The 24984-nt window shown below is 34.9% G+C and overlaps 4 protein-coding genes and 1 long non-coding RNA gene across 10 annotated transcripts; 3 read left to right on the forward strand and 2 right to left on the reverse strand.

Moving 5' to 3' along the window:
* The first annotated feature begins 341 nt into the window (after positions 1–341).
* Positions 342–6769, forward strand: NET1D (kinase interacting (KIP1-like) family protein). Of its 3 annotated transcripts, none has more exons than XM_012976639.2 (6): positions 342–910; positions 1213–1288; positions 1386–1571; positions 1660–1937; positions 2020–5262; positions 5592–6769. In XM_012976639.2, the coding sequence occupies exons 3-6, from the start codon at positions 1469–1471 to the stop codon at positions 6612–6614; spliced, it is 4647 nt and encodes a 1548-aa protein (XP_012832093.1). In that variant the 5' UTR covers positions 342–910; positions 1213–1288; positions 1386–1468; the 3' UTR covers positions 6615–6769. The 3 variants fall into 3 exon arrangements, with proteins under 3 accessions (XP_012832093.1, XP_012832079.1, XP_012832086.1); XM_012976625.2 differs by having other exon boundaries at positions 342–780; XM_012976632.2 differs by having other exon boundaries at positions 405–672.
* Positions 6770–7214: 445 nt separating this feature from the next.
* On the reverse strand, positions 7215–9651 carry LOC105952998 (nuclease). Of its 4 annotated transcripts, none has more exons than XM_088816264.1 (4): positions 9319–9651; positions 7891–8969; positions 7528–7644; positions 7215–7404 (listed from the first exon to the last, which is right to left on the reverse strand). In XM_088816264.1, the coding sequence occupies exons 1-2, from the start codon at positions 9497–9499 to the stop codon at positions 7912–7914; spliced, it is 1239 nt and encodes a 412-aa protein (XP_088672390.1). In that variant the 5' UTR covers positions 9500–9651; the 3' UTR covers positions 7215–7404; positions 7528–7644; positions 7891–7911. The 4 variants fall into 4 exon arrangements, with proteins under 4 accessions (XP_088672390.1, XP_088672389.1, XP_088672391.1 ...); XM_088816263.1 differs by having other exon boundaries at positions 7528–7733; positions 9319–9644; XM_088816265.1 differs by having other exon boundaries at positions 7215–7401; positions 9319–9636.
* On the forward strand, positions 7334–7810 carry LOC148770882 (uncharacterized). Its single transcript, XR_016030676.1, has 2 exons — positions 7334–7429; positions 7545–7810. It is a non-coding gene; the product is annotated as an uncharacterized LOC148770882 (long non-coding RNA).
* A 592-nt stretch (positions 9652–10243) lies between the features above and the next one.
* On the reverse strand, positions 10244–15736 carry LOC105952988 (sulfate transporter 3.1). Its single transcript, XM_012976602.2, has 12 exons — positions 15150–15736; positions 14856–15063; positions 14544–14715; positions 13426–13491; positions 13210–13323; positions 12566–12682; positions 11680–11806; positions 11310–11596; positions 11019–11209; positions 10823–10908; positions 10650–10726; positions 10244–10554 (listed from the first exon to the last, which is right to left on the reverse strand). Exons 1-12 carry the CDS (start codon positions 15490–15492, stop codon positions 10357–10359), a joined length of 1986 nt encoding a protein of 661 aa, XP_012832056.2. The 5' UTR covers positions 15493–15736; the 3' UTR covers positions 10244–10356.
* A 4995-nt stretch (positions 15737–20731) lies between these two features.
* Positions 20732–24930, forward strand: LOC105952980 (serine/threonine-protein kinase Nek4). The gene is given in 15 exon segments (XM_088816268.1): positions 20732–21337; positions 21660–21820; positions 21930–21996; positions 22110–22175; positions 22251–22297; positions 22409–22454; positions 22540–22620; positions 22725–22767; positions 22861–22910; positions 22996–23130; positions 23133–23198; positions 23282–23355; positions 23461–23512; positions 23610–24074; positions 24157–24930. Coding segments are annotated over 14 exon segments (1842 nt in total). The 5' UTR covers positions 20732–21337; positions 21660–21734; the 3' UTR covers positions 24721–24930.
* Positions 24931–24984: the final 54 nt, after the last annotated feature.

Raw genomic sequence — 24984 nt, forward strand, 5'->3', positions numbered from 1 at the left:
CCTACTAACACGATCCGAGATGAAGATTTAATAATTATTATTATTTACAATTTTTTATTTAATTAGTTTTAAAATTATTGGTCAAACAAAGTTGGGGAAAAACTGTTGTGCTGTCAATGTTCAAGAACACACGAGTGAAACGTGAAGAAGAATCATAGGAGATCCAAACCCAAGAAAAGAACTACGAGAATCCCAAGGGACAACATCGTCATTTTTCCTGCCAACATAAATTTCGGACCAGTAAACAAGAAAAAAAAAATAAAAATAAAAAAAGGAATTGGAAAGATACTCTATTTTAAATAATTTAATTTATTTATAGAAAGAGAGCGTGAGAATTAAACAGCCGATAAAGTAAATTCTACTACTTCCCTTTATTATTAAATTTGTCATTTTCTCTCTTGTTTTTTTTTTCTTTTCTTTTTTTTTTTTTCCATTATTGATTATAATTACAAACCAGGCCCGAATCCAGATCGTCAATGACTCATGCAGAGTCAGCACAGACAGCATATACATACAAAATACACACACACACACCAGCAAAGAGAATTCATTCATTTCAAAGAGAGCGTGTGTATATTGTGTCTAATGTAGAATTGTAGAGAGAGAAAGAGATCAAGAGAGAGAGAGAAAGAACACTACATACAGTGAAAGATCTGAAAAGCAAATAATGGGGTGAGAAAAAGAGAGAAAACTAAAAAGCAAGTGTCTTTGTTTTATCAATCACGCCTTCCGATACAACATCTCTCTTCCATTTTTTTCCGTTTGATTTTCTTCTCTCCGGTTAGTTCATCAATTTTTTTTTTTTATTTTTTTTCCCAAGTATTATTTATGTATAGCTGGGTCAAAATTTTAGTTTACGGTTTGAATGTATCTCTCTCTGCAAACGGAGACAACACAACACGTACGACTGGTTGGTTGACTTGTTCCATTGATTATTTTTTATCATGATTTTTTTTTTTGAGGATTTTTGTTTGATGATCACGGATTTACTCTGATGATCTGAATTTCTGAGTTTTGTTTGATTCAAAAAAAATCAGATCTATTTTTGGGAATTATGAGGTTTATTTTTATTTTTTTAGCTTTACATACTCTGCTGTTTGGTTGGTGATGAAGTTGTTGTCTGAAAGCATGTTCAAATTTTATTTATTGTTGTTTTATTTACTGCTTTTGTTCTTGTTGCTCTTGCCTGATTTCTGACCTGATTTTTACCAGGTATTGTTTCTTAGGAATTTTCTTTTGAGGCGGCCGCTTTAATTGCTCGATTATTCGAGACTTGAGTTTCAATAAGGTATTCGAATGCCCTGTGATCTCTCAATATTTCATCATCATAAAATTCTTGTAATTTATTTCTTGATTTTCTTACCATTTATCTTGGCTTTGTGCAGATAGACTGAATATTGGTGTCTTGTTTTCCGGAATTTTATTTGCTGCTGTTATTAATTAAGTGATCATCCCTTAATAAAAAAGGATGGCAAAGTTATCGAATAGCGATTCTAGACGAATGTATTCGTGGTGGTGGGATAGCCATATTAGCCCCAAAAATTCGAGATGGCTCCAAGAAAATCTCACAGGTAAACTTTCGTCAGAAAGTTTGTGATGGTGAGGAAAATTATATTTTTTTGTTAAATAATCCGTACTTTCGTTTGTTGCTCTTTGCAGATATCGATGTCAAAGTCAAATCAATGATAAAACTCATCGAAGAAGATGCTGATTCCTTTGCAAAGAGGGCAGATATGTATTACAAAAAAAGACCCGAGCTTATGAAAATGGTGGAGGAGTTCTACAGAGCATATCGTGCACTAGCAGAAAGATACGATCACGCAACTGGTGTTATTCGCCACGCCCACCGTACTATGTCTGAACATTTTCCGAATCAAGACCAGATGATGTTTCCAGATGATTCCCCCCCAAGTTCTGCCCCCGACATGTCGACACCGGTACGTAAGAAAAATGTTTTTTTTTTTTTTTTTCTGGATTTGTTTTGTCTGATGATGTTTTTCGTGATGATGTCCGAAACAGATGGGAGAATTCACTGACGAGTCCGATTCTGTTTCTAGAAGAAAGCCCGCAAAAGCGTTCAATGAAGTGAGAAGGGGTCTTAACTTTGACGAGGTGGACGAGGAAGAAAATGATTCCGAGGATATTCTTTCGTTGAAGAAAGCTATTGCTGAGCTGGAAGCTGAGAAAGAAGCTGGACTTGTACAGTACCAACAAAGTTCGGACAAGCTGGCTCAGCTCGAGGCTGAGATTACGAAAACCCGCGAGGATTTCAAATTGCTTACTGATCATGCGAGTAAAGCTGACGACGAGGTTGTTGTCCTAAAAGAAGCGCTCAGCAAATTCGAAGCTGAAAGGGAGTCTAAGTTTCAAGAATACAAACAGTGTCTGGATAGAATATCCGATCTAGAGACAACCGTATCGACTGCTGAAGTCGAAGCACAATCCTTAAAAAACGAACTCGATAAATTAGCTCTCGAAAAGGACTTAGCTCTCGATCAGTACATGCAGTCGTTGGGGACCATTTCGAAGCTGGAGAACAATCTAGAAGTTTCTAAAGAAGATGCCATGAGGTTGAAAGAGAAGGCTGAAAAGGCAGAGGGCGAAATCGAAATTCTCCGACAAAATGTCTCGAAATTAACCAAGGAAAAGGAAGCTGCGGCTCTGCAGTACAAGCAGTGCTTGGAGACGATTTCTAGCCTGGAGGAAAAATGTCTCGTGTTGGAGAGGGCAAACCAGTCTTTTCATTCGGAGATAGAATCTTTGACGTTGAAGATGGGGAATCAATCACACGAGCTCACTGAGAAGCAGAAGGAATTGGGGAGGCTTTGGGCTTGCGTGCAAGAAGAACGATTGCGCTTCGTCGAGGCTGAAACTGCTTTTCAAACTCTGCAGCATTTGCATGCACAAACTCAAGAGGAGTTGCGGGCCATGGGCTCGGAGTTGCAGAACCGGGCCCACCTAATGAAGGTCTTCGAGTCCAGAAATCAGAGTTTACAAGACGAGGTTCGAAAGTATGAAGAGGAGAATAAGCACCTTAATGAGCTGAATGAATCTTCTGCCCTGTCGATAAAAGATATGCAAAACGAGATCTATAGCTTAACTGAATCGAAAGGAAAACTCGTGGAGGAAGTTGAGCTTCGACTAGACGAAAGAAACGCCCTGCAGCAAGAAATATATTCTCTGAAAGAAGAACTAAATGGTCTGAACCAGAAGCACCTCTCGGTGTCGGACGAGGTGAAACAGTTGCAGGACGAGAATTCTTGTCTGAAAGATACTTCTCAGAGGGAAAGTATTGAGAAAGCCGCTCTTCTGCAGAAACTGGTAATTCTGGAACAGCTTCTCGAGAAAAATTCGATCTTGGAGATGTCTCTGTCCGATTTGAATGCTGAGCTGGAGGCTGTTAGAGGGAAGATGGAAGCACTGGAGCAATCGTGCAGATCTCTTATGGAAGAGAAATCCACTCTCGTGGCGGAATTAAAGGCGACAAACGAGAATCTTGAAAAGCTCTCGGAGAATAACACGGTTCTAGAAAGTTCCCTCTCTAAAGCACAGCATCAACTCGAAGCTTTAAAGGCTAAATCGAAAATCTTGGAAGATTCGTGTCAGTTGCTCGTGAACGAAAAGGCTGGTCTGATAACTGAAAACGACGGTTTAATTTCTCGTCTGGAGAATACACAGACAAGATTAGAGGAACTGGAAGGAAGATGTTTTGATCTGGAGAGAGAGAAAGAGTCAACTCTTCGTAAAGTTGAAGAGCTGAAGATGTCTCTTGAGTTGGAGAGGCAAGAACACGGCAACTATGTTCAGACAAGCGATACTAGGTTCAGTGGTGTTGAAGCTGAGATGCTTGTACTGGAAGATAAGGCCATGAGTAACGAAATCGAGATACTCGTCTTACGCAATACTGCTCGACTGTTGAAGGAAAATAGTAATTCCATGCTTGTAAAGAATCAGAAACTTCTACATGAATCGAGTTTGTCGGAAACGAAGATTTTGCAGTTGGAGAAGAAAAGTTCCGAGCAACAATTTGAGATAAATTCTTTGTCAGATCAAGCTAGTGTTCTGAGGGCGGGAATTTTTCGATTGTTGAAAGTTTTGGGCTTGTGCGACGATTCTTCGTGTGAGGATAATGCTACAAAGGACCAGGTTTATTTCAAACAGCTGTTGACTAAACTTCAAAGCATGAAAAATTCAATCCGCAAAGCCGAGGAAGAAAATCTCGAGCAGTGTGTTGAGTTATCGGTTCTTTTCACATTGATCAATCAATTAAGTACCGATTCAAAAATTCTCAAGGTGGAAAAGACCAAAATCGAGCACGCATTGTTGGCTCGGATCGAGGGTTTAAGTGAGAAGCTAATGTATACGCAAGGTGTTTGCCAGATCTTGGAAAGGGAGAAGTTGGCGAATTCCGACGAGAAAAGTTCGTTAACGGATAACATCGTACACTTGGAGGAAAAGAATAATGTCCTGGAAGAGGAAAACTATGTCTTGTGCGATAAAGTCTTGGCCTTGGAGAATCTCTCGTTGCTTTTCCAATGCTTTGCCGACGAGAAACTTACGGCGTTGAGAGAACTTGGGAGCGATCGGAATAAGCTTTGCGAGATGAATGCTGCTCTTATGGAGAAGTTAACCTCAACCGAGGCGAGATTGGAGGAATCGAAGATCGAAAATCTCGACCACAAGGACAAGCTGCAGAAAACAGACAATGAATTTAAGGTTGTTGCCTCTGTCAGAGATCAGTTGAGCGACGAGATGAAGAATACAAAGGAGGCGTTGCATCAGATGGCAATAAAACTTCAAGAAGCGGAAGAGAAGATAAGTCTAGTCGAAAAGCAGAAACTGGAGTTATCTGAAGACAATGGCGATTTGAAAACGGAGAATACTTTCTTGCGTGAAGCAAGTCAGAAACTGGAATTCAATCTGCATGAATTGCAGGGAGAGCACGATAAGAGAAAAATCCAAGAAGAGAATTTACAATTTGAGCTGCAAAGTAAAATAAATGAGATCAACGAGCTGGAGAAACGAGCCGCATTGGTTTTCGGTGAATTGCAGTATTCCATGGTGAGTCAGCTTCTTTACGAGCAGAAGTATAACGAGCTCCGCAATGAGTGCTTTGGATATATCGGTCAAAACAAAGGCCTCAAGAGTCAACTCGCTGCATATGGACCCGAGATTGCATCGTTGAAGGAATGTATATCGTCCCTCGAGAACCACACCGATATACACATCAAGTTTCAAAATCCCGAAAACAAGGAATTTCAGGTACTCCCTCTTTCCCATATTATTAGTCGTTTTGGAGAAAACAAATTATTTCAAATTATTTGTCACTTTAGAATTCCAATGAATTTTCCAAATTTTATTACCATTTTTTTCCATTCTGCCCTTGCTACTCTTAATTTAACAAGAGAGAATTAATGGTAAAGAGATGGGGTATTTTAGTCATTTTATTAGATTTTTCCTAGAATCCGTACACATTTATTAGTTTTCTTAATACGCGTGCACACTTTTTAACATTATTAGATATAATAGGATGATTGTCTTGATTTTAACTTCAACTAATTCTACGCTATTCCCTTTAATGATTCGTTTAGGGTGCTGAAGTTGAAAGCATTTCCGACTTGCGGGACCTACGTGTTCGTCTCCAAGCAATCGTAAAGTCGGCAGTGGAAATAAAGGAGATCATGGTAAATGAGAATATCGATCTTCATTCCAAATTAGAAGCTTCCGCAAGGCAAATCGAGTTATTACAACAACAATCCGACGACGGCGGGCGATATAGGAGACCACACAGGGCCACTTCCGAAATCTCCGAGGCGGACAATGTTCTCCTAACAAAAGACATTGTTCTCGATCAAATATCCGACAGCAAAAGACAACCCGCTGACGTGGACAATCAAATAGTCGAATCATGGGAAACTTCCGATCCAGACGGCACGATCGGGCTCACCGTCGGAAAGTCAAAGAAGACGTTTGACCGCAACGATTTTCGCCGTTCTATATCGATGAAGAAACAGAAAGATCGATTGCTATTGGAGAAGGATTCGAGCACAGAAAAGATCAAGCCCCTACAGGAAGTTAAAAACAACAAGAAGAAGGTTCTAGAAAGGCTCGACTCGGACGTTCAGAAGCTGGCGAATCTACAAATTACGGTACAGGATTTGAAGAGGAAGCTCGAGGTGACGGAGAAGGGCAAACGTGGAAAAGCGGTTCTCGAGTGCGAGTCGCTGAAAGGACAGCTGGACGAGGCCGACGTGGCGGTGATGAAGATGTTTGATCTGAACGGGAGGCTGATGAAGAGCGTGGACGACAGGTCGTTTTCGGACAGTAAATCATCGTTCGACTTTGAGGGCGAAGAAGGAAATACGAGGAGGAGAGTGTCGGAGCAGGCTCGGAGGATGTCTGAGAAAATCGGGAGGCTGCAGTTGGAGGTGCAGAGGTTGCAGTTTGTATTGATGAAACTTGACGACGAGAGAGAAAACGGTAAAGCGAAAATGGCGGAGATGAAAAGAAGAATTCTTTTGAGGGATTATTTGTATGGAGGAGGAAGAACTGGGCAGAGGCGAAAGAAGGGGAATTTTTGTGCTTGTGCTCAGCCTTCAGTTGTTGAAGATTAAGGTTTTTTTTTTTTTTTTTAATATAATGTTTTTTGTATTATTATTATTACCAGAAACTTATGTTTGATGTAGTAGTTTTTTCTGTTTGTTCTTGGCGCGTGTAAATGATTATTGCTAGATTTTTGTATTAATATATAAATATTTTCTACCTGTAATTTCTTGAGGGGGGGAAAGCAAAAAAAAGAAAAAAAAGAAAAGAGTGCTCATAAATCATAATAGGTGAAAATAAAGGGGTTTTATCGAAAATGATTTTTTTTTGTGAATCAAAACAAGGTCTTACATTTACAAAAAGGAGCCTTAAACAAAGTTTAATATTCCCCTTTTTTTAAGCCTCTGAAATTAATAATCATTGAAATAAGAACATGTAGTAAGTGATTAGTGGCGATAATGTTGATTGGTTTTAAGAAGTTCCAGAAATTAAGGGAAGAAATTTTGTGAATTTGTAATAAAGTTTGAGATTGACCCTTTTAATAGCAAATATAATCGAAAATAAAAAATAAAAAAATAAAAAACCTCCCATATATAATTTTATTTTTTGATGAATTATATAATTATATTTTAAATAACGAAGAAATTAGTTATCAAAATAAAACCATAATCTAAAATAAAATAATCAAGTAATTTCTTGAAAATAATTACTTAATTAGCATAAAATACATTTGACTTTTGTATCTGCATAATCTAAGCACACTCATTAAACCTATATATATTAAAGGAGAAGCAGTAGTTTCATTTCACAATAATAACTCAATTCTTGTTAGCAATGGCCAAACTCCAGATCTTCTTCCTACTGGCAATTGCAGCACTCTTTTCAGGTAATATAAATTAAATTTTCTCACAAATTATTCATTATTTAATGTAATTCTTTTACAAGAAAATAGTAATATTATTAATAATAATAATTTTGCATTACCTTTTTTTTATATGCAGTGGAAATGGCAGTAGGGAACAAGTTTCAAAAGAAGGAATGCTACGAAATACATCCGGAAATCCTCTGCGAAAACGGAAACACCGACAAATGTTCGGCTTTCTGCAAGAACAAATTCGGTCCTTCAACAACTGTACAATGTATCGAAAATTTAGGCTTTACCGGCCCTTTCTGCGTTTGCAATGACTGTCCTGGATCATAAACATGTATCGACGAAATAATAATAATAATAATAATAATAATAATAAAAATAATAAATCTTGATCTCTATTCTGCATTTTGTATCTCAATCCCTAAATTCAATTATAATCTCATAACACAGAAAAATAAAAAGAAGGGAGTTCTTACAACCAAGAAAGTGATCATGATTCATGCGCATAAAGCATCTCCATTTTTACGAAACAAATACTTAGCCAGATTCTCCCTCATACTTATTCCCGACGGATCGATTTGCTTACAAATATGCCCTTTATAGTCATAGTCGTGATGAGCCGACAAAGCAACATCCGAACACAAACTCTCCCCACAATCTATAATAATATTATGAAGCAAACAACACACCAGGATAATACTAGGTAGTTTCCTCTTGTCCGGTCGCCACATCACCTTGTTAAGGATTCTCCAACCACCCTTCAACAACGAAAACGCATTGACCGCAGCCAATCTCGCATTTTCAAGAACTGGATTGAAGTGTTCATAGTCACCGCGTTCGTGAAACGGAGTTATAAGCCACGGAAGAAGAGGGTAACTAGCACCACCCACTATATACTCTCTAATCTCCTCACCCTCCGATGACGGTGATGACATCATCATCGCGTCACCATTTAACCGCCCGCCGGTTTCGCATAGTTTGTAAAAACCCGAGCATTTCAACAGCCTCGAAACGGGCATGCCACCCGGCCAACCCGTGACGATATCAAGAAACCTCATCTCGAAATCGACAACGCCTTGTACAAACATGCTGTAGTTGTTTTCTTGATCGCACCAGTCGTCCGAGGTTTGGACGGCGGGCAGGGTCATGACAATGTGGGTCGAGTCGATCGCCCCGCAGCAGTTGGGCAGGCCCGTTAACGATTCGAACCCGGATTTGATCCGACCCGTTTGAGATGGGTCGGGCCATTTGAGGTGGTGCCTGGCCCGTTCTTCCATTGCCTCGATGAACCGCCACGTCACTTGGGAGACAGTTGATTGGCCGACTCCGAAGGAAGCTCCGACTGAAACTTGGGATTCGCCGGATGCTAACCTTCTTAACGCTATAGCTACTTGCTTCTCGACACTTAGGAGCCTTCCTTCGATGTTAATTAGGCCTGAAGGCGGTCTCGAGATTAGATCTTCTCTTACAAGGGAACAGATGTACTCGAATGTTTTCTTGGAAACACGAAAGAAATGCTTGAAACCTTCTTCTTCGTTGAGTGGGGAATTTGAATCTGCATTTTTATTTTTTCCCCAAATTAATTTTATGAAGCTAAAAAATAACAGAAATACCAGGTGCCAGCTGCCAAACATGAAAACTAAAATGCAATCCGTAAAATTAAAGAAGTGGTGGGTTCTGCAAACAAGTATCAATTAGAGTAAACCCAGAAATTTCAGCTACTTACAAAGAAAAATGGAGAAAGAGTAAGAACCCTAAAAAAAAAATGCAATCTTTAGAAAAGGGGTTTCTTAAGAATTGAAAACACAACCAGTCCTGAAGCTTAATTGAACTATTAGAGCTAAATTTTGATAAACACCACTACTTAATTAATTAAAAAAAAATTGAATTAAAATAGAGGAGACCTGGGTTAGGAGGAGGAGAGTTCTTGTTCCAGAAGATATCCCACCATTCACAATCAATGGCTTTATTATCTAACGGAATTGACTTATTTGAACTATTGTTCTTGTTTTTCTTCTTCTTCTTCACTTTCTGAAACTTCTTCAGATCTTTCTTCATTTTGCTGGGTTTTTTTGGAGGACCCATTTTATATATATATATGCTAATTCGATTAAGAGTGGGAGTGGCAGAAATTTCACATCAATTTGGTATTTGGATGGATATTCTCAACCAAGAAAATGAAGTTCGCATTTTTTCAGACACCAATGCACACTTGATACACATGTAGTTAGAAAACGTGTTTAGAAACTGTATCGCCGCTCACTATGTCAAAATCATGCGAAGAACAATGCGATACCGGCTTTGCTTAGCCCAATAATTGAAGCTTGTTCAAATTCAGGCCCATACTTCATTAGCCCATAATTAGCCCGCACCACGGCCCCATTTTCTTTCAACGGGCTTTTATTATAAGTTTTCTTCTTGTAATTAATTTTACTTATCCGTAATAATTCCATACTTTGTATTTTTATTAACACTTCAACCGTGCGACGTCCGGGGATACTCATCGTGAGATTTTTTTTTTTTTTTGTTTTGATCGAAATAGTAAGAACAAAAATTGATATGCAATAAAAAGTAGTACACAAATATATTTAAAAAAAAAATTTATGTTTGGTGTAAGTAATTTTAATTAATCCAAATAGGTGAAAACAAATAAATATCGAAAAATAGAATTTTGTGTACAACAAACGAGTATATCGTTGGTCCCAACGCATACAACCATAATGTCTAATGCTAATACTAATATGCTAATGCTATTATTATTATTATTATTATTATTATTATTATTATTATTATTATTATTATTATTATTATTAAATAAAATATACACCATAAAAATAAGTGACATATATATATTCCACGTTGTTAAAATTATTAATTAGAATGGAAATTTAAAAAAATTGCAATAAATATTCCACTAGAATTTGACATGCTTAGATCTGATGTCACACATTGTGGCTATATTTAAGTGATAAATCAGAATTAGAATCCAATTTAGGGTTAGTAGTAGTGTGAAGCATGTAATTGCATGCTCCAACAGCTTCTCCCACAGTCAAGAATATCCATTCTTCCCCCATTGTTTCTAGAAACTTCGACTTGTTCAGCTTCTTCATCACCTCCCCACCTGGATTCGCTAACCCTAACTGCTCCATTCACCAAAAATATTCCAATTATTAAATAATTTTTTAAATGGACAAAATCGATCCGGAATTTAACTATAATTTACGTAATTACGTACCTTGAGCCCTCTTCGATCAACGGTTTTCTTGACCTCATCAAGCATGCTAATCCCGCTCGTATCGATATTTCCAACCGCTGACGAATCAAAATTAGACATATATATAATTAAAAAAGTACGTCGTTAATTTAATTTATGATTAATTAATCATATATATAGTACATTTTACTCACCACTCATGTCAAGTATAATACACTGTAATTCAGTTTCGCCGGTCGATTTTATTCTGTCTTCTTCATCGTCAATCCATCTCGAAATCCTGGAAATTTAAACAGTAATATATCAGGAAATTAATATTCAAAACAATTATTACATATATATTAATATATTTTAATTATGTATTAATTAATTAATTAATTACGTACGTACCTTTCTCTCAAGTAATTCGAATTTGCAAAGTAAATGGGAGCATCAATTTCAAGAATTAGAATCCCAGGAACACTCTGTGCATTTTGATACTGGTCAACGTTTCTATAAACCTTAGAGTCTGGAATATTCCCTAGAACTAAAGTCTTTGGTCTTGCAACAAACAAAAGTACCCTAACAACCGACAGTCCAATCTGCAATGCACAAAGTACAACTCAAACTTCTGCATGTCTAATTATTTTCCATGCAATGTTTATAATTATGTATAAGTATTATCTGTATATATATACTTACGGCCATGACTAAGCCGATCTCGATATTGGCGAAGACGACGCCAATATAAGCGCTCATGCAAACGACAAAGTCGAATTTATCGACATGCCATAAATGGATCGCTGCTTCGTAGTCGATAAGCCCTAGCATGGCGGCGACTATAATGGACGACAGAACCACGAGCGGTGTGTAGTGGAATAACGGCGTTAGGAATAACAGAGTTATCATCACTGCGATCGCCATCACTATGTTGGAAACCGCCGTTTTGCATCCCGCGTTGAAGTTCACCGCAGACCGCGAAAATGGCCCTGTTTTTCAATTTTCGTTTCGTAAATCATATATCACCAATTTTTATTTATTTATTTAATAAAAAAAAAAGAAGGAAATTTACCTGCGGTTAAGTAACAGTAAGTGCAAGAGCCAGCAATATTCATCATTCCAAAAGCAATCATTTCTTTGTTGCCATCGATGTGGTAATTCTTGAACATCGCGAAGCTTCTTCCAACTGCTATTCCTTCCTGCCAGCGCACACACACACATCGATCACTATTTAGTACGTGTAATTAGACACTAATCATAGTAATCAAAGCTAATTAATTTTCTTATTTTGCTAGACGAATTTTGTTGTCTTTATCGATCGATAATTAGGATTGAACGAAAAAAAACTTGACTAGACTTGCCTAAAATATAAATCCAAATTTTATTTTGAATTGTCTAGCAACAATAAATAATAATAATAATAATAATAATAATAATAATAATAATAATAATAATAATAATAATAATAATAATAATTAGTTATTCTTATTATTGTTATTATTATTGTTATTATTATTATTATTATTATTATTATTATTATTATTATTATTATTATTATTATTATTATTATTATTATTATTATTATTATTATTATTATTATTATTATTATTATTATTATTATATGATTTAAAAAAAATGTCAATTTTAGTTATATAATGGTAGGAATAGTGAAGTTGCTATCGTCATGCACTTTTCCTAGATGAATGGACTAAATCATGGTAACTAAAGCAAGAAGCAAAGGCACAAATTAAAGTTGTGGTCCTAAAATACACATGCATGATTAATGCTATTATTTTGGAAGTAAACGATAGACCAAAGTTGACTAGGGGTTGAACTATTTATAACACATATACAAATATTTAATTAGTACAGTAATCAAGATTTAATGGGAACTAATATATATTAATCCAGCCGTAATTATTATTCAAATAAAATAAAATATAAAATGTAGTACTTACAGCGAGAGCAATAACACCGGTGACGATGCCAGTTTTGATAGCGGTAGGCAGATATCTTGAATCAAAATTCAGATCCATTATTGAAGCTGGATTTATCCCTTTCTTCAACTCTCCAATCTGCATCAAATTATATTAATTATTGCACTATTACTATTAAATTATTAATCTAATTAATTCCATCTAAGCAACAACCAATTAATATTATATTGTCCAAACACGTCCTGGCAATAACATTCCCAAAACCAAGCAACCTTTTTCATTCTCACAGCTTTCTTTTCGGCCTCGTTTGTCTTTTTTTGATCATGCATCGAAAAAAGACAAGAAACAAACATTCCTACAATTATTTGACTCATCAGTCATCACCTATATATAATTATTAGGTTTTCTACTAATTAAATGTATTAATTAGTTAAATAAATTTACACACAATACATGTACATGTGGATCGATGTGTGTGAAATGGATATGAAATTACCTAGGGTGAAATACAAGTCACATGAAATGCATGCTGCATGGGTGTAGATTCGAATAATTGATCTCGTGTGACAAGAAAGAAAGTTATGACACTGATTCTTCACTCACTACCAAACACACACAAACTACCAAAAAAGACTAGTCCACGTCATTATTTGGTCTATGATTACCACTTGGACACCATGGTCTTCAGCATGGGTGAGGTAGACCACAAGACTTCCCAATATCACTGATGTCAATGGAGCCATTGCTGATACCCAGAATAGATTTGGCTTCTTTTTGCTCTGCATTTTTTTTTTTTATTATTTTTATAAACTAATAATTGATTATATATATAAAGAAATTAATGAACATGGATGAAAAATGTACGGTGAGGATTAACTTACAAACAATCTGGAGATGAGGAGGTAGAAAAGGAAAACACATCCAAGTACCGCACTTTCCCATCTCCACTGCAATATTAACTTTAATTTGTCAACCTCACAAAACTAAAAATATTTGTATATAAAATAAAATAAAAATAAATATTTTTATGTGATCAGAAATTTGTCCTTTAATTGCTCTTTTTTCTGAGTGCAACTTTCTTTCTGTAATATCCAAATTTTATTATTGCTTCTTATCTGATATATTTATTTTTGGTGGTAGCAGAAGATTTTTCAAGGAAAGAGAATCCACTTTGACAGGATATTCAACAGCATATTAATTAACTTTAATTTATTCACTTATGGAGATAGCTTCAAATCGAATTTATTAATTGATATATTCAGTATTTTTACTTTGTAGATATATACTATATAATAAAATATTAATATAGATACATGACATCATCATGTAACGATTCTGATGTTGATCGTGCGGTGACGAAAATGTTACGTTGAACTGATAATTATATTATAATTAGTGATTAATAAATAATATTAATCTTATATATAAAAGAAAGAAACGCTGCGCAACCCTAAAAAACTCTAATGGTATTAAATATTTTTAATATTTTTTTCTCAACTAATTTCTAACTATAATTTTTAACAATTATCAAAATTGAAACTAAATCCGGAAAAATCCTATCTAATGATACTTTTGTAATTATTTTATTTTTAATATTTTTTGTGTACTAATTTTTTAACTATAATTTTCAACAATCATCAATCTCCCGTTTTTCATCAATATATCTCAAATCTTAAGAGATAAAGATATAAATTCGATTCGATATTAATCTATACATATTTGAATTATAAATCTTAATATGTCATATTAAAAAAGACTAATGTTATATAAAGTATGAATAATACTACATATTAAATTTTACTATGTTTGTATACTATATTTTCTTATTATGTATTAAATTGATTATTTTTTTTCATTTTTGAAATAATATCCCGTGCATCGCACGGGAAAAAAATGCTAGTAATAATAATAATAATAATAATAATAATAATAATAATAATAATAATAATAATAATAATAATAATAATAATAATAATAATAATAATAATAATAATAATACCTCATGAGTCTGGGAGAAAACAGAGCGCAAAACAGAGATGACGTCAGTCTCATGAGTAAAATGTTTAAGCCCTAAAATGCCCTTTAGCTGCTGTAGGCACACAACCGTAGCTGCTCCTCCCATAAACCCTACTATTGTTGCATGCGACAGAAAATCCACTATGAACCCTAGCCTGTATTTATATGTAATTAATATTAATTATAACATCATCGTACCACCTGTCTTTATCAATAAATAATAAATACTAATTAATTATATGCATGTGATCAATTTGAAAATTATTTAAAAAAAAAAAAAAAAATTATAGTAGACCTGAAAATGCCCAAGGAAGCTTCGAAAACCCCGGCGAAGAAAGTAGCGGTAAAAGCAAGATGAAGATACAAATCTGGATTCTCCACTACGTTCACCACTTTCCCTAGCATGGATGCCGTTAGCAACGATCCAACGGCTACCGTCCCCACCGCCAAATCTCTCGAACTCCCCATTACAGCGTAAACCAACGGCGGAACAAAGCTCGAATCTATTACATTAAAAAATATCGATATATTATTTAGTATTTAATATTTTTAAGTTTTTCGATTTTTTTTTTAATGTGTGTGTACTTACAGAGGCCGAGAATTGGCGGCAGGTTTGCGAGCTTGGCGTAGCTGATGCCCTGAGGAATGGCGAGGCTGGCTATGGTGATGCCGGCGATGAGGTCAGCTTTGAGGAACTGCCACGTGTACTGTGGGCCCCACTGCACGATCGGGAAAACGTACTGCAGCCCGAGTAGTAGCTTCCTCCTCGGCGGCTGGTTCTTGAACTGGCGGAGGGGGTCGTCGGGGAAGAAAGTTTCCTTCAGGGTGTTTTTGAGCGACTTAATGAAGGGCTGTGGCGGCGGAATGGCTACTCGGTGGCTTGCCGCCGCATCCAAGTTGTAACTATTCATATGATCATCGGCGTTGCCCATTTTTTTTTTCAGTCTAAATTAAATTTGTAATAAGATTAGTGTAATTAATACGACGTACGTAATTATATTTTGAAGTAGTGAGAGAAGGTGGTTTGTGAGTAGCGTGGATGGCCGTTTTTATAGTGCGAGAAAATGAATCATTTTTTTTCTTCTAAAAAAAAGTAAAATAAAATAAAAGTGCGGTGTGGGGCCGGAAAAACTCGCATGCATAGATTAAAAGTTTAGAAAATTCTATGCTATACCCGATTATTAATATATTATGATTTTTATCCGTCGATCTGCATATAATCACATATATATTCGATTATGTGTATGTGTGATTAGTGGGTGATTATATTATTTTATTTAACCTCGTCTACAGTTATTAACAAGTACTTACTCCATGTAAATAATCCGGTGTAGCATATAACTTCCCAAACAAACATTTATCACTAGAATTAATTAATTGTGTAAAAGAGATTTTTTTTTTTTGGATTAATTAGCATATAAGCTGAGAGGGGGAATTTCTGGTAAAGTTCCATTAACTAGTAACTACACATATATACATGTGTTTAACGTGCGAAAGGGGAATACTTGAGTTGGAGTTGGATCACTTCAAACTTAGCTTTTATTTTATGTAATTTGTTCACTTTCACACCAAAAACTCAATATCTGGATTCCCCATTAATTAAAGATTCGTATATGCAAAATGAAACTGATCCTCAACAAAAAAAAGTTTAAATAAATAAATCAAAATTCCAAGCTCCACTTAATTATCCATTCATTCAAAGGAAGGAATATCCGATTATGCATGTAAAACAAGTATTAAATTAAAGAAAATCATGATTTTTTTTTTAAGTTTTTCTTCGAGTTTATAGCAAGATGCAAAGTGCTGGCAGCTCACGTATACTCTAATTAAGTTGTAGGTCGGCTGCATTTTGTTCAATAACGACTGCTCGAATATCACTTGACGTGGTGGATTCTTATTGGACACATATATTTGCAGCATGCGTCTAGTTTTCGTTTATCGTTTATCGGCAGACAATTAATTGAGTCCAATCATGCTAAATTAGGTGGTGGTGGTGGGATAAAGATTCTAATGACGTAATTAGTGATATATGTATATATATAAATGTATTCCACATGACCTAACAGTACTGCCAAACCTATCTGATATCTCATAAGAGGAAACGAAATAAATCAAACTTTGAAGGTGACCCTTTTAATTTAGATATATATATTCAATCACAAATTTTCCTTATTTAGCTTGTTCCATCTTATTTGGTGTTATTGAATTAAAGGGATAAATATGTACGTATATAACCACAATCGTGGATGCATGGGATCGATCGATGTTGAAACATTGACTGAATAAATACGAAAAATTCGATCGACAAACATATACTACTTTTTGTTTCGATTAAAATAATTAACTCCGATCCAATTACTAATTAACTTATCTTTTCATTAATTTGAGCTAGCTATAAGTAGTTGTTTAAATTTTCATGTATCTGTTAATTAATTTTTGTAAATAAAATGAATCACATGAACAAATTGAACCCGCCAAGTTTGACGAATCCGGATCCCCTCACTTTGTAAGTGGATATATTTCCTGTTTAATTTCCGGGTCTTAATTCTTCTGTTGTATCAGCCCACTCAATTAATTGCTACACATGTCTCTTAATTAATTTGAAATTTCCAACTAATTATTACAAGTAATTGTGGGTCATCATCACCACCCTACATTTATAATTAAAATAATATATATATTATCTATAATATTTTTTTTAATTAAAAAAAAAACAATTATGGGATAATATTAGATACTGGTTCATTGATTGGAAATTTAGAAAGATAAGGGAATCTTTTGTCAATCGTTGATGATTCACGGGCACAAGTTTCTCATCACATGACAAAATTCAGTACACTTCTCTACTTGCGCCTGTTTTTTGTCATTCTTGCAAGTTGCAATTTTGGTTTAATTTGTAGAGTTAATTAAATTAATCGGGATATATATTAATTATTTGTTCCAGATTCATGTTGCTTGATAATCAAAAGTCTTAGTTAGACAACTAAGTATATTAGTTTATTTAGTGTGGTGTGAATAATGATGTAGTTGGATTGTATGATGCGTGTAAATTACAACCACCTTCATAAAAAAAAAACATTATAATAACAAGAAAACTCGTTCTTTTGACAAATTACAGACGGGGATAGGTTTCTTTTTCGGTTTTGAATTCAATCATGCTCGTAATAATTTCAGTTACTATTTCTCAACTTTTTTTGTTGGGGAAAAAACCTGCTCGAGTTGAGAAAGTTCCAGATAAAACCTCTCACACATAAGTTTAATTTGTGATGGATAATGACATTTGTGGAAGATCATTAACCCTATAATTACCACTTTTATGTCAATTAATTATATACGAGCACTTTTGAGACGAATGATCATTTATAGATAGACCACTAAAAAGTTCCATATATATATATATATATATATATATATATATATATATATATATATATAACATTTCCAATTATTAATTATAAGTTTTCTTTTTAATTTATACAATAATGTAAGAACTACACCTTGGATTTCATGAGGAGCCATGAGATCATAACATTTAAATTCCAAAAGTAAATTTATTACTAGCTAAGTGCTAACGAAATTGATATATATCATAAACTAAAGATGATTAATCATTTAATCCAAAAAGTAAAATTAAATGGCTTTACAAGCGTTGGAAGCGTCAAATATATGTAGATGGGATAATGATAGCCAATTAACACACTTTCTTAGTGCATTCCCAAAAAAAATCTTTCATTTGGTCGTTAATTATATTTTTTATGCGTCGCCGTCTACTTAGTGATGAACACTTTAACGAAACATTTTATAAAAAAAATTCAAATTTCTTAAATTGGCAATAATTAGGATACAAAATCGGAATTGGATAGCCCTAGCTAGCTTAGTAATTAACTAATTATGGCATTTTCATTTTTCTCATGCAAATTGCAACACAAAATTAATTAGCGTCTTAATTAATTCCCATCTCTTGTATATTGAATAATAAACTTCAAATCAGTAATGACAATTTACATTCAATATAACATATGCATGAAAAAATATTCCATGCCAAACAAACACTAAGTATATATACATGATGAAATAGTAGAATGCACTATTCTTGCCTGTGCAAAAACAAGAAAACTGAATATATATATATCAATGGTTGACTTTGTTGAATTATTACGAATTCACTCTTGAATTATTGTTCTGACCTACTGAAAAAAGGGTATTTGGAGGGCAGAATAATAAGTAAGTTCCCCATTTGTGCTTAAAAAGTGAGGTCCAGGCCATGGCCGGTGTGGGTGGCTACAGTGGATAATATAATAATGTGCCTGCACCCACCCAATAATCCTCTATATATGCTTCTTCTACCCACTAATTAATAATTTAAATAATTTACTTATAATTATTTTTCTGTGCGGCTACACTATTTAATTTTATGATATAATATTAATGAACCATTTTTATATGCTAATAATTGAGAGTTAACATGACATGTGATAACGTGGCACATTATAAGCTGGTGTGGATACTAAAACTACTGTTAGATTTAATTCGTCACATATACTTTATTAACTTTTTTTGGTGATCATTATTTTTTGCTACAACATGATGAATGTGTTGACTGCTGTTGACCACACATGTTGCAAATTCCAAATACTAATTACAATGTAGCTAGGTTTTCGATTGACATGATCAAAATATTCATTATTTACTGGATAAATTTATTTATTCGTCCCATGTTTTTGACCCCCCCAAACCACCCCCCGAACACACACACACACACAAATCTCCCACTTCTGAGAAATTACTTGGAAGAAATCTTGTCCACTTGGCAAAATGGATTCTGAATTTGACCCACCACCAAAGGGGTATATATATATATATATATATATACACACACAAACACACTATTATTGCTTAGGCTTTTGGATTCACATAAAAGATGAGATGAATTATGATTTTGTGGGCAAAGCCACTGAACTAGAGATTGTGGATAACTAAATTAATTAATATATAGTATGGTCCGAATTCCTAACAAGCTAAGAATAGGGTATTTATTATTTTCTTCATTTGATTTATTGTGCATAGCTAAAATTCAACCCCATTAATTCCAATGATGAAGAAAAATATTTCATACAAAAAAAGAAGAAAAAAAATAGCACAAGAATTAATGCCACAACCCCATTAATTCCAATGATGAAGAAAAATATTTCTCGGTCTCATGATCTCAGCTGCTACAATATAAAATGTCTTCACTAAAATAGTAATAAAAATTAACTACTATTTCAAACACTTTTCTTTCCTTAAATATTTTCTAACATGATTTCACTGCTACATGCTACGGTATAAAATAATTAATTTTATCTCAATCCACAATTCAAAGCACAAACAAATATTATATTATATACTTTTTTCTCAAATAATTATTCCCTCAACTCCCAAAATAATATTAAAAGCCCACAAAAAGTGGACGGAGATGTTAATTGAAGGAAATGAGCAAAAGCCCGGATGAACGCCTCTTAAGGGAGGCCCATTAGTGCACAATGGGCCACGGCCCGGCCCGCCCATGAAAAACTAATATCTGGGCCAAGTCCAAAGCTTCTCAAAACGGTCTGACGGGCTGAAGGGAAAGGCCCAATAAGAATTTGACTATAAATAGTAAAATGGGCAATTATTTATTTATTTTCTTGTTTTCTTTTTTTTTTTCTTTTTTTATGCCAAAGAATAAATAATTTCATTATTTCATAAAAAAGAAATGAGATATTAAGAATAAATGAAACAGCCATATTATGAGTTATGACAATAATTTTTATGTCAGGTAGTTGGTATGGTTGGTCCATTAATTATATCTCATGTAAAAAACCAGCATATCTTTATTTTGATATCCATGCTCTACTCACATGATTTGCTATTTCTCCTACCAAATTTATTTATTTTCTTCTCCCACTGAATTAAATGCGAGTGAATCAATATTTTTTTTTTCAATTAATTCATTACACAATTATATTTTCATAATTCCCTCTCATTTTATATTTTTCAGTTAAATCATATATAGAAATTGCAGTACCGTACGTACAGCTTTTGTCTTGATCACAAGATAACAAATCTTAATTAAGCTGCTAATCACATTATTAATGATGTTAAATCAAGTAGGGTTTATAAATATAACAATAATAATAAAATGATATGAATAATACAGAGCGATAATCCTCACCACCTACCTCCAAACTTTGGCTGATAATGAAATATATAGATACAATATATAGATACAGAGAGGAGGAGGAGGAGGAATTATTTGGAGAGATCTGAAAGTGGCCCACCAGCACTGTATTTTTCTTAGCTCAAATGTCGTTTTCGAAGAATCTCTTTGAAACAAAAACCCACAGACAATTGCTACTTTCTTCTGTTTGATTTGACTCTCACCCCTCACACACCATTGTTATTATTTTAATTACTCTTTTTTAAGACAAACCCTACACATAGATATCTACACACAGTCACACACTGAGGACTGAGTCACCCACACACACACTTTCTTTTTTCTTTCTTTTCTTCTCTGCGTAAAGAGAAGTGGGTAGCATTTCCTTTTCTTTATTTTTTCTTCTTCTTTGTCGTGGTTCGGGGAATCATTTTTTTGAAGTTTGAAATTCACCCTTTTTTTTTGGTGGGTTTTGTTTTCTTTTTGCCGCGCCTGCCTGAATTTTGTCCCTCGCCTTTTCTTTTGTGGATTAGACCCAAAACCCTTGATTATATTGGATGTAGAAGATCTGCATTTTATCTGGGCACCTTCAATTTAAGGTACGATTTGTTTTTCTTGAAAGAGTTGATTTTTAATTTTATTTGGGACTGTTTCAAGAAAATCTTGCAAGATTGATAGTTTTTCACTTTCTAGGTCGAACGTCGCCGTTTTGTCTGCAATACCCTATTTTGTGTGTGCGTGTGTGTGTGTGTGTGTGTGTGATAATCCCTAAGGTCTAAGGAAGAACTTTGATTCATTGAATTTTTGTTTATAATGTTTTTCGGATAATTTCTGCATCACAAATCACAGTCTCTAATTTCTACATCATGTTTCCTTTTCGAATTTGTTGGTAATGCAATTACTCCTAATTAATTTTGACAGGTGGCACATTTTATAACAGAATATCTAGGGAGGTATTTTTGATTCTTGTGGTAGCTTAATCTCTGGAAAAAAAAAATGGAGAATTACGATGTACTGGAGCAGATTGGTAAAGGTTCGTTCGGCTCCGCACTGCTTGTGAGGCATAAACAAGAGAAGAAGAAGTAAGAAAACAAATCATCGTTTGGTTATTATTAGAACTCGATAATTTCATTTTACGTATACGTTTTTCTCATTTGCTGAATTTTCTTGTTTTCCTGTTTTATCTGAAAGGTATGTTTTGAAGAAAATTCGTCTTGCTCGACAGACTGATAGAACACGCAGATCTGCCCACCAGGAGGTGAAATTTTTAATTTCATTATATTAAAGTTTTCGCCTAAAAGTAACTACCTATGAAAGCACTTAAAAGAATTTTTTTTTCTGAATTTAATGTAATATATTTTCGTTCGGTAGATGGAGCTTATATCTAGAGTCCAGAATCCATTTATCGTGGAGTACAAAGATTCTTGGGTGGAAAAGGTATGTGCAGGAATTATGACAAATATACAATTTATCGGAAACGTGTAATAACATTGCTTTGACGTGTAATTTCAGGGTTGTTATGTGTGCATTGTGATCGGGTATTGCGAAGGAGGAGATATGTAAGTAGCCCATTTTTTCGAACAATTTTCTTCGCAAATAAAAACAGGAAATGCGATTCTTGTTTCTGAGTTGTGTGTGTTGCTGCCTGCTTGTCTTAATGATGTTTGTAGGGCAGAAGCCATTAAAAAGGCAAACGGGGTTCATTTCTCTGAGGAGGTTCTCTTACAACCTAGTTCCGTTATTTTTATTTTTTTTTATCAACTATGTTAATTATAACATGTGAGTACTAAATTATGTGCAGAAACTTTGCATGTGGTTAGTGCAACTTCTGCTGGCGCTCGATTATCTGCACAACAACCATATACTTCATCGCGATGTCAAGGTATATATATACATACATATATTACATAAATATAAATATTTTAACCTATTAAAATGTAAACCAGCAAACGAAAAATATTAAAGGCTAAGTTCTTTCTGTTTCAGTGTTCGAATATATTTCTGACGAAAGATCAAGAAATACGTTTAGGTAACTATCTTATTCACTATACCTGATTTATTTTTTCAGCATTGAATGTATAGTAATAAAGTTATAATTGTCTGTAACGTAAACATTGTTCAGGGGATTTTGGTCTAGCTAAAGTACTGGTTTCTGAAGATCTAGCTTCCTCTGTAAGTACGACGATGCTAAAGTGGGGCCCACTCACGATTTATATAAACCAGGTTGTAATTGTTTATATTTGATCTGAATTTGCAGGTAGTTGGTACACCGAGTTACATGTGCCCCGAGCTTCTTGCTGATATACCTTACGGTTCGAAATCGGACATTTGGTCCTTAGGTAACATTCTTAAAAAACTCTCGTCTCTTAAGTATTTCTACATTTGCTTTTTAACACACAGTCTTATTCAGGATGCTGTATTTATGAAATGGCTGCTTACAGACCTGCATTTAAAGCCTTTGTAAGCCTAATTCTGCTTTGGAACTGTTTTCGTTTTTTCTCTTTATAATATAATCGACTGATCGTAATTCGCTTCATGAACAGGATATACAAGGTTTGATCAACAAAATCAACAGATCGATAGTGTCTCCGCTTCCAACCATGTATTCTGGTTCATTGTGAGTATCTCTTCTACCGTAAATATATTCAATTTGTGACAGTTCGTTTTTTGCTTAAAACTACGTTTTTTTTTTTGTCGATTTATGTATCCTTTTTTCTTATAGACGTGGGCTTATCAAGACTATGCTCCGAAAAAATCCCGAGATTCGACCAAGTGTACGTTTTAATTTTCTTCCCATTTTTTTTCTTCTGCCAACACAGAAAAGACGATAACTTCGATTACGATGATCTTTATTTATTTTTTAATCTACAGGCTGGAGATTTGCTGAGGCATCAACATCTTCGTCCCTATGTCATGAGTGTTCATTTGAAGTGTAACAACCCTAGACGACATACTTTTTCCACACTATCATCCGATGCTAATTTTGTCAAGAAAACGAGATTCCTTCAATCCGAAGCTGTTAAAACAGAGAAGAAAAGGCTATCTTTTGGCAATAACAGAGCTCTGAATCCTAGTATTTCTGGAAACGAACAGGAAACTCCATGTTCGTCTCGTAGAGCGCAAAAATCCTTCAACCATTTGAATGATAGATATTCCGAATTATCCATCGGTAGCGTAGTAGACGAAATAAACGTGAAAAAATCGGTGACCACTAATAAGTTTTCAAGTGCTTTAAAAACCCCTAAAACTGCTTCTTCAGCAAAACCCTCGGCAAATCTCAGAAGACAGTCTACTACTCCTTCAAAGATATCCAACCCCGGTTCAACCCGTGAATTGGTTCGTCTTTTTTTTTTTCTAATTACTTTCTTTCTTGACAAAAAAGACCCGATTTTTATTTTTTTCTCCTATGTATATGCAGCTTCCAATATCGCATACCCCAGCTAGAAAACAGATTCGTAGAGCATCTCTTCCACTATCTACGCGGGGCCCGCTAGGCAGTGTGGAATCCCCCGATGTATCGGTGAACGCGCCACGTATGGACAAGATGGTTGACTTTCCTTTGACTTCATCGGAAGAGCCGACTCATGTACCGAACCGGAGGGCTTCATCGACATCTGCTCAGTGCTCGTCGTACACATCTCCGGCGAGCGTTAACCGTTCGATCACGAAAGACAAGTGTACGATCAAGATCCATCAGTACAGCAACGGAGGGAGCAACGAGTGTTCGGATCAGGATCCGCGGAGCGGTGGCGGGTCGACCCGTTCGTCGTCGGATTCTAGGCAGAGGAGGTTCGATACGTCTTCGTACCAGCAAAGGGCGGAAGCACTCGAGGGTTTGCTGGAGTTCAGCGCGCAGCTTTTGCAGCAGGAAAGGTTTGGAGAGCTGCAAGTGCTGCTGAAACCGTTTGGGATCGAAAAAGTTTCGCCCAGAGAGACTGCTATTTGGCTGACCAAGAGTTTTAAGGAGAATGGGGCGTCTTAAATTTCGAAGTCGTGTAATAATAACCGTACGACGATGATTATTAAGAGCTAACGGTGATTAGGAATGTGTTCGAACTTTTTACAGTAGGTGAAATTTTATTCAGGGAATTTTTGCATGAATTACTTGTTCATGGCCAAGTAGGAATAGATCAAGTTTGGAAAATTTTAATGTTTGCATGAATTCTACTAATTATATTTCTTCAATACAAAACGTGACTATAAATCGGAATCGGAATTAGCATCTTCACGGGTTGGGGTGGAAATC

This window comes from Erythranthe guttata, chromosome 4 (genome assembly GCF_056151865.1).
Source record: "Erythranthe guttata isolate IM_541 chromosome 4, IM_541, whole genome shotgun sequence".
Taxonomy (NCBI): Eukaryota; Viridiplantae; Streptophyta; class Magnoliopsida; order Lamiales; family Phrymaceae; genus Erythranthe; species Erythranthe guttata.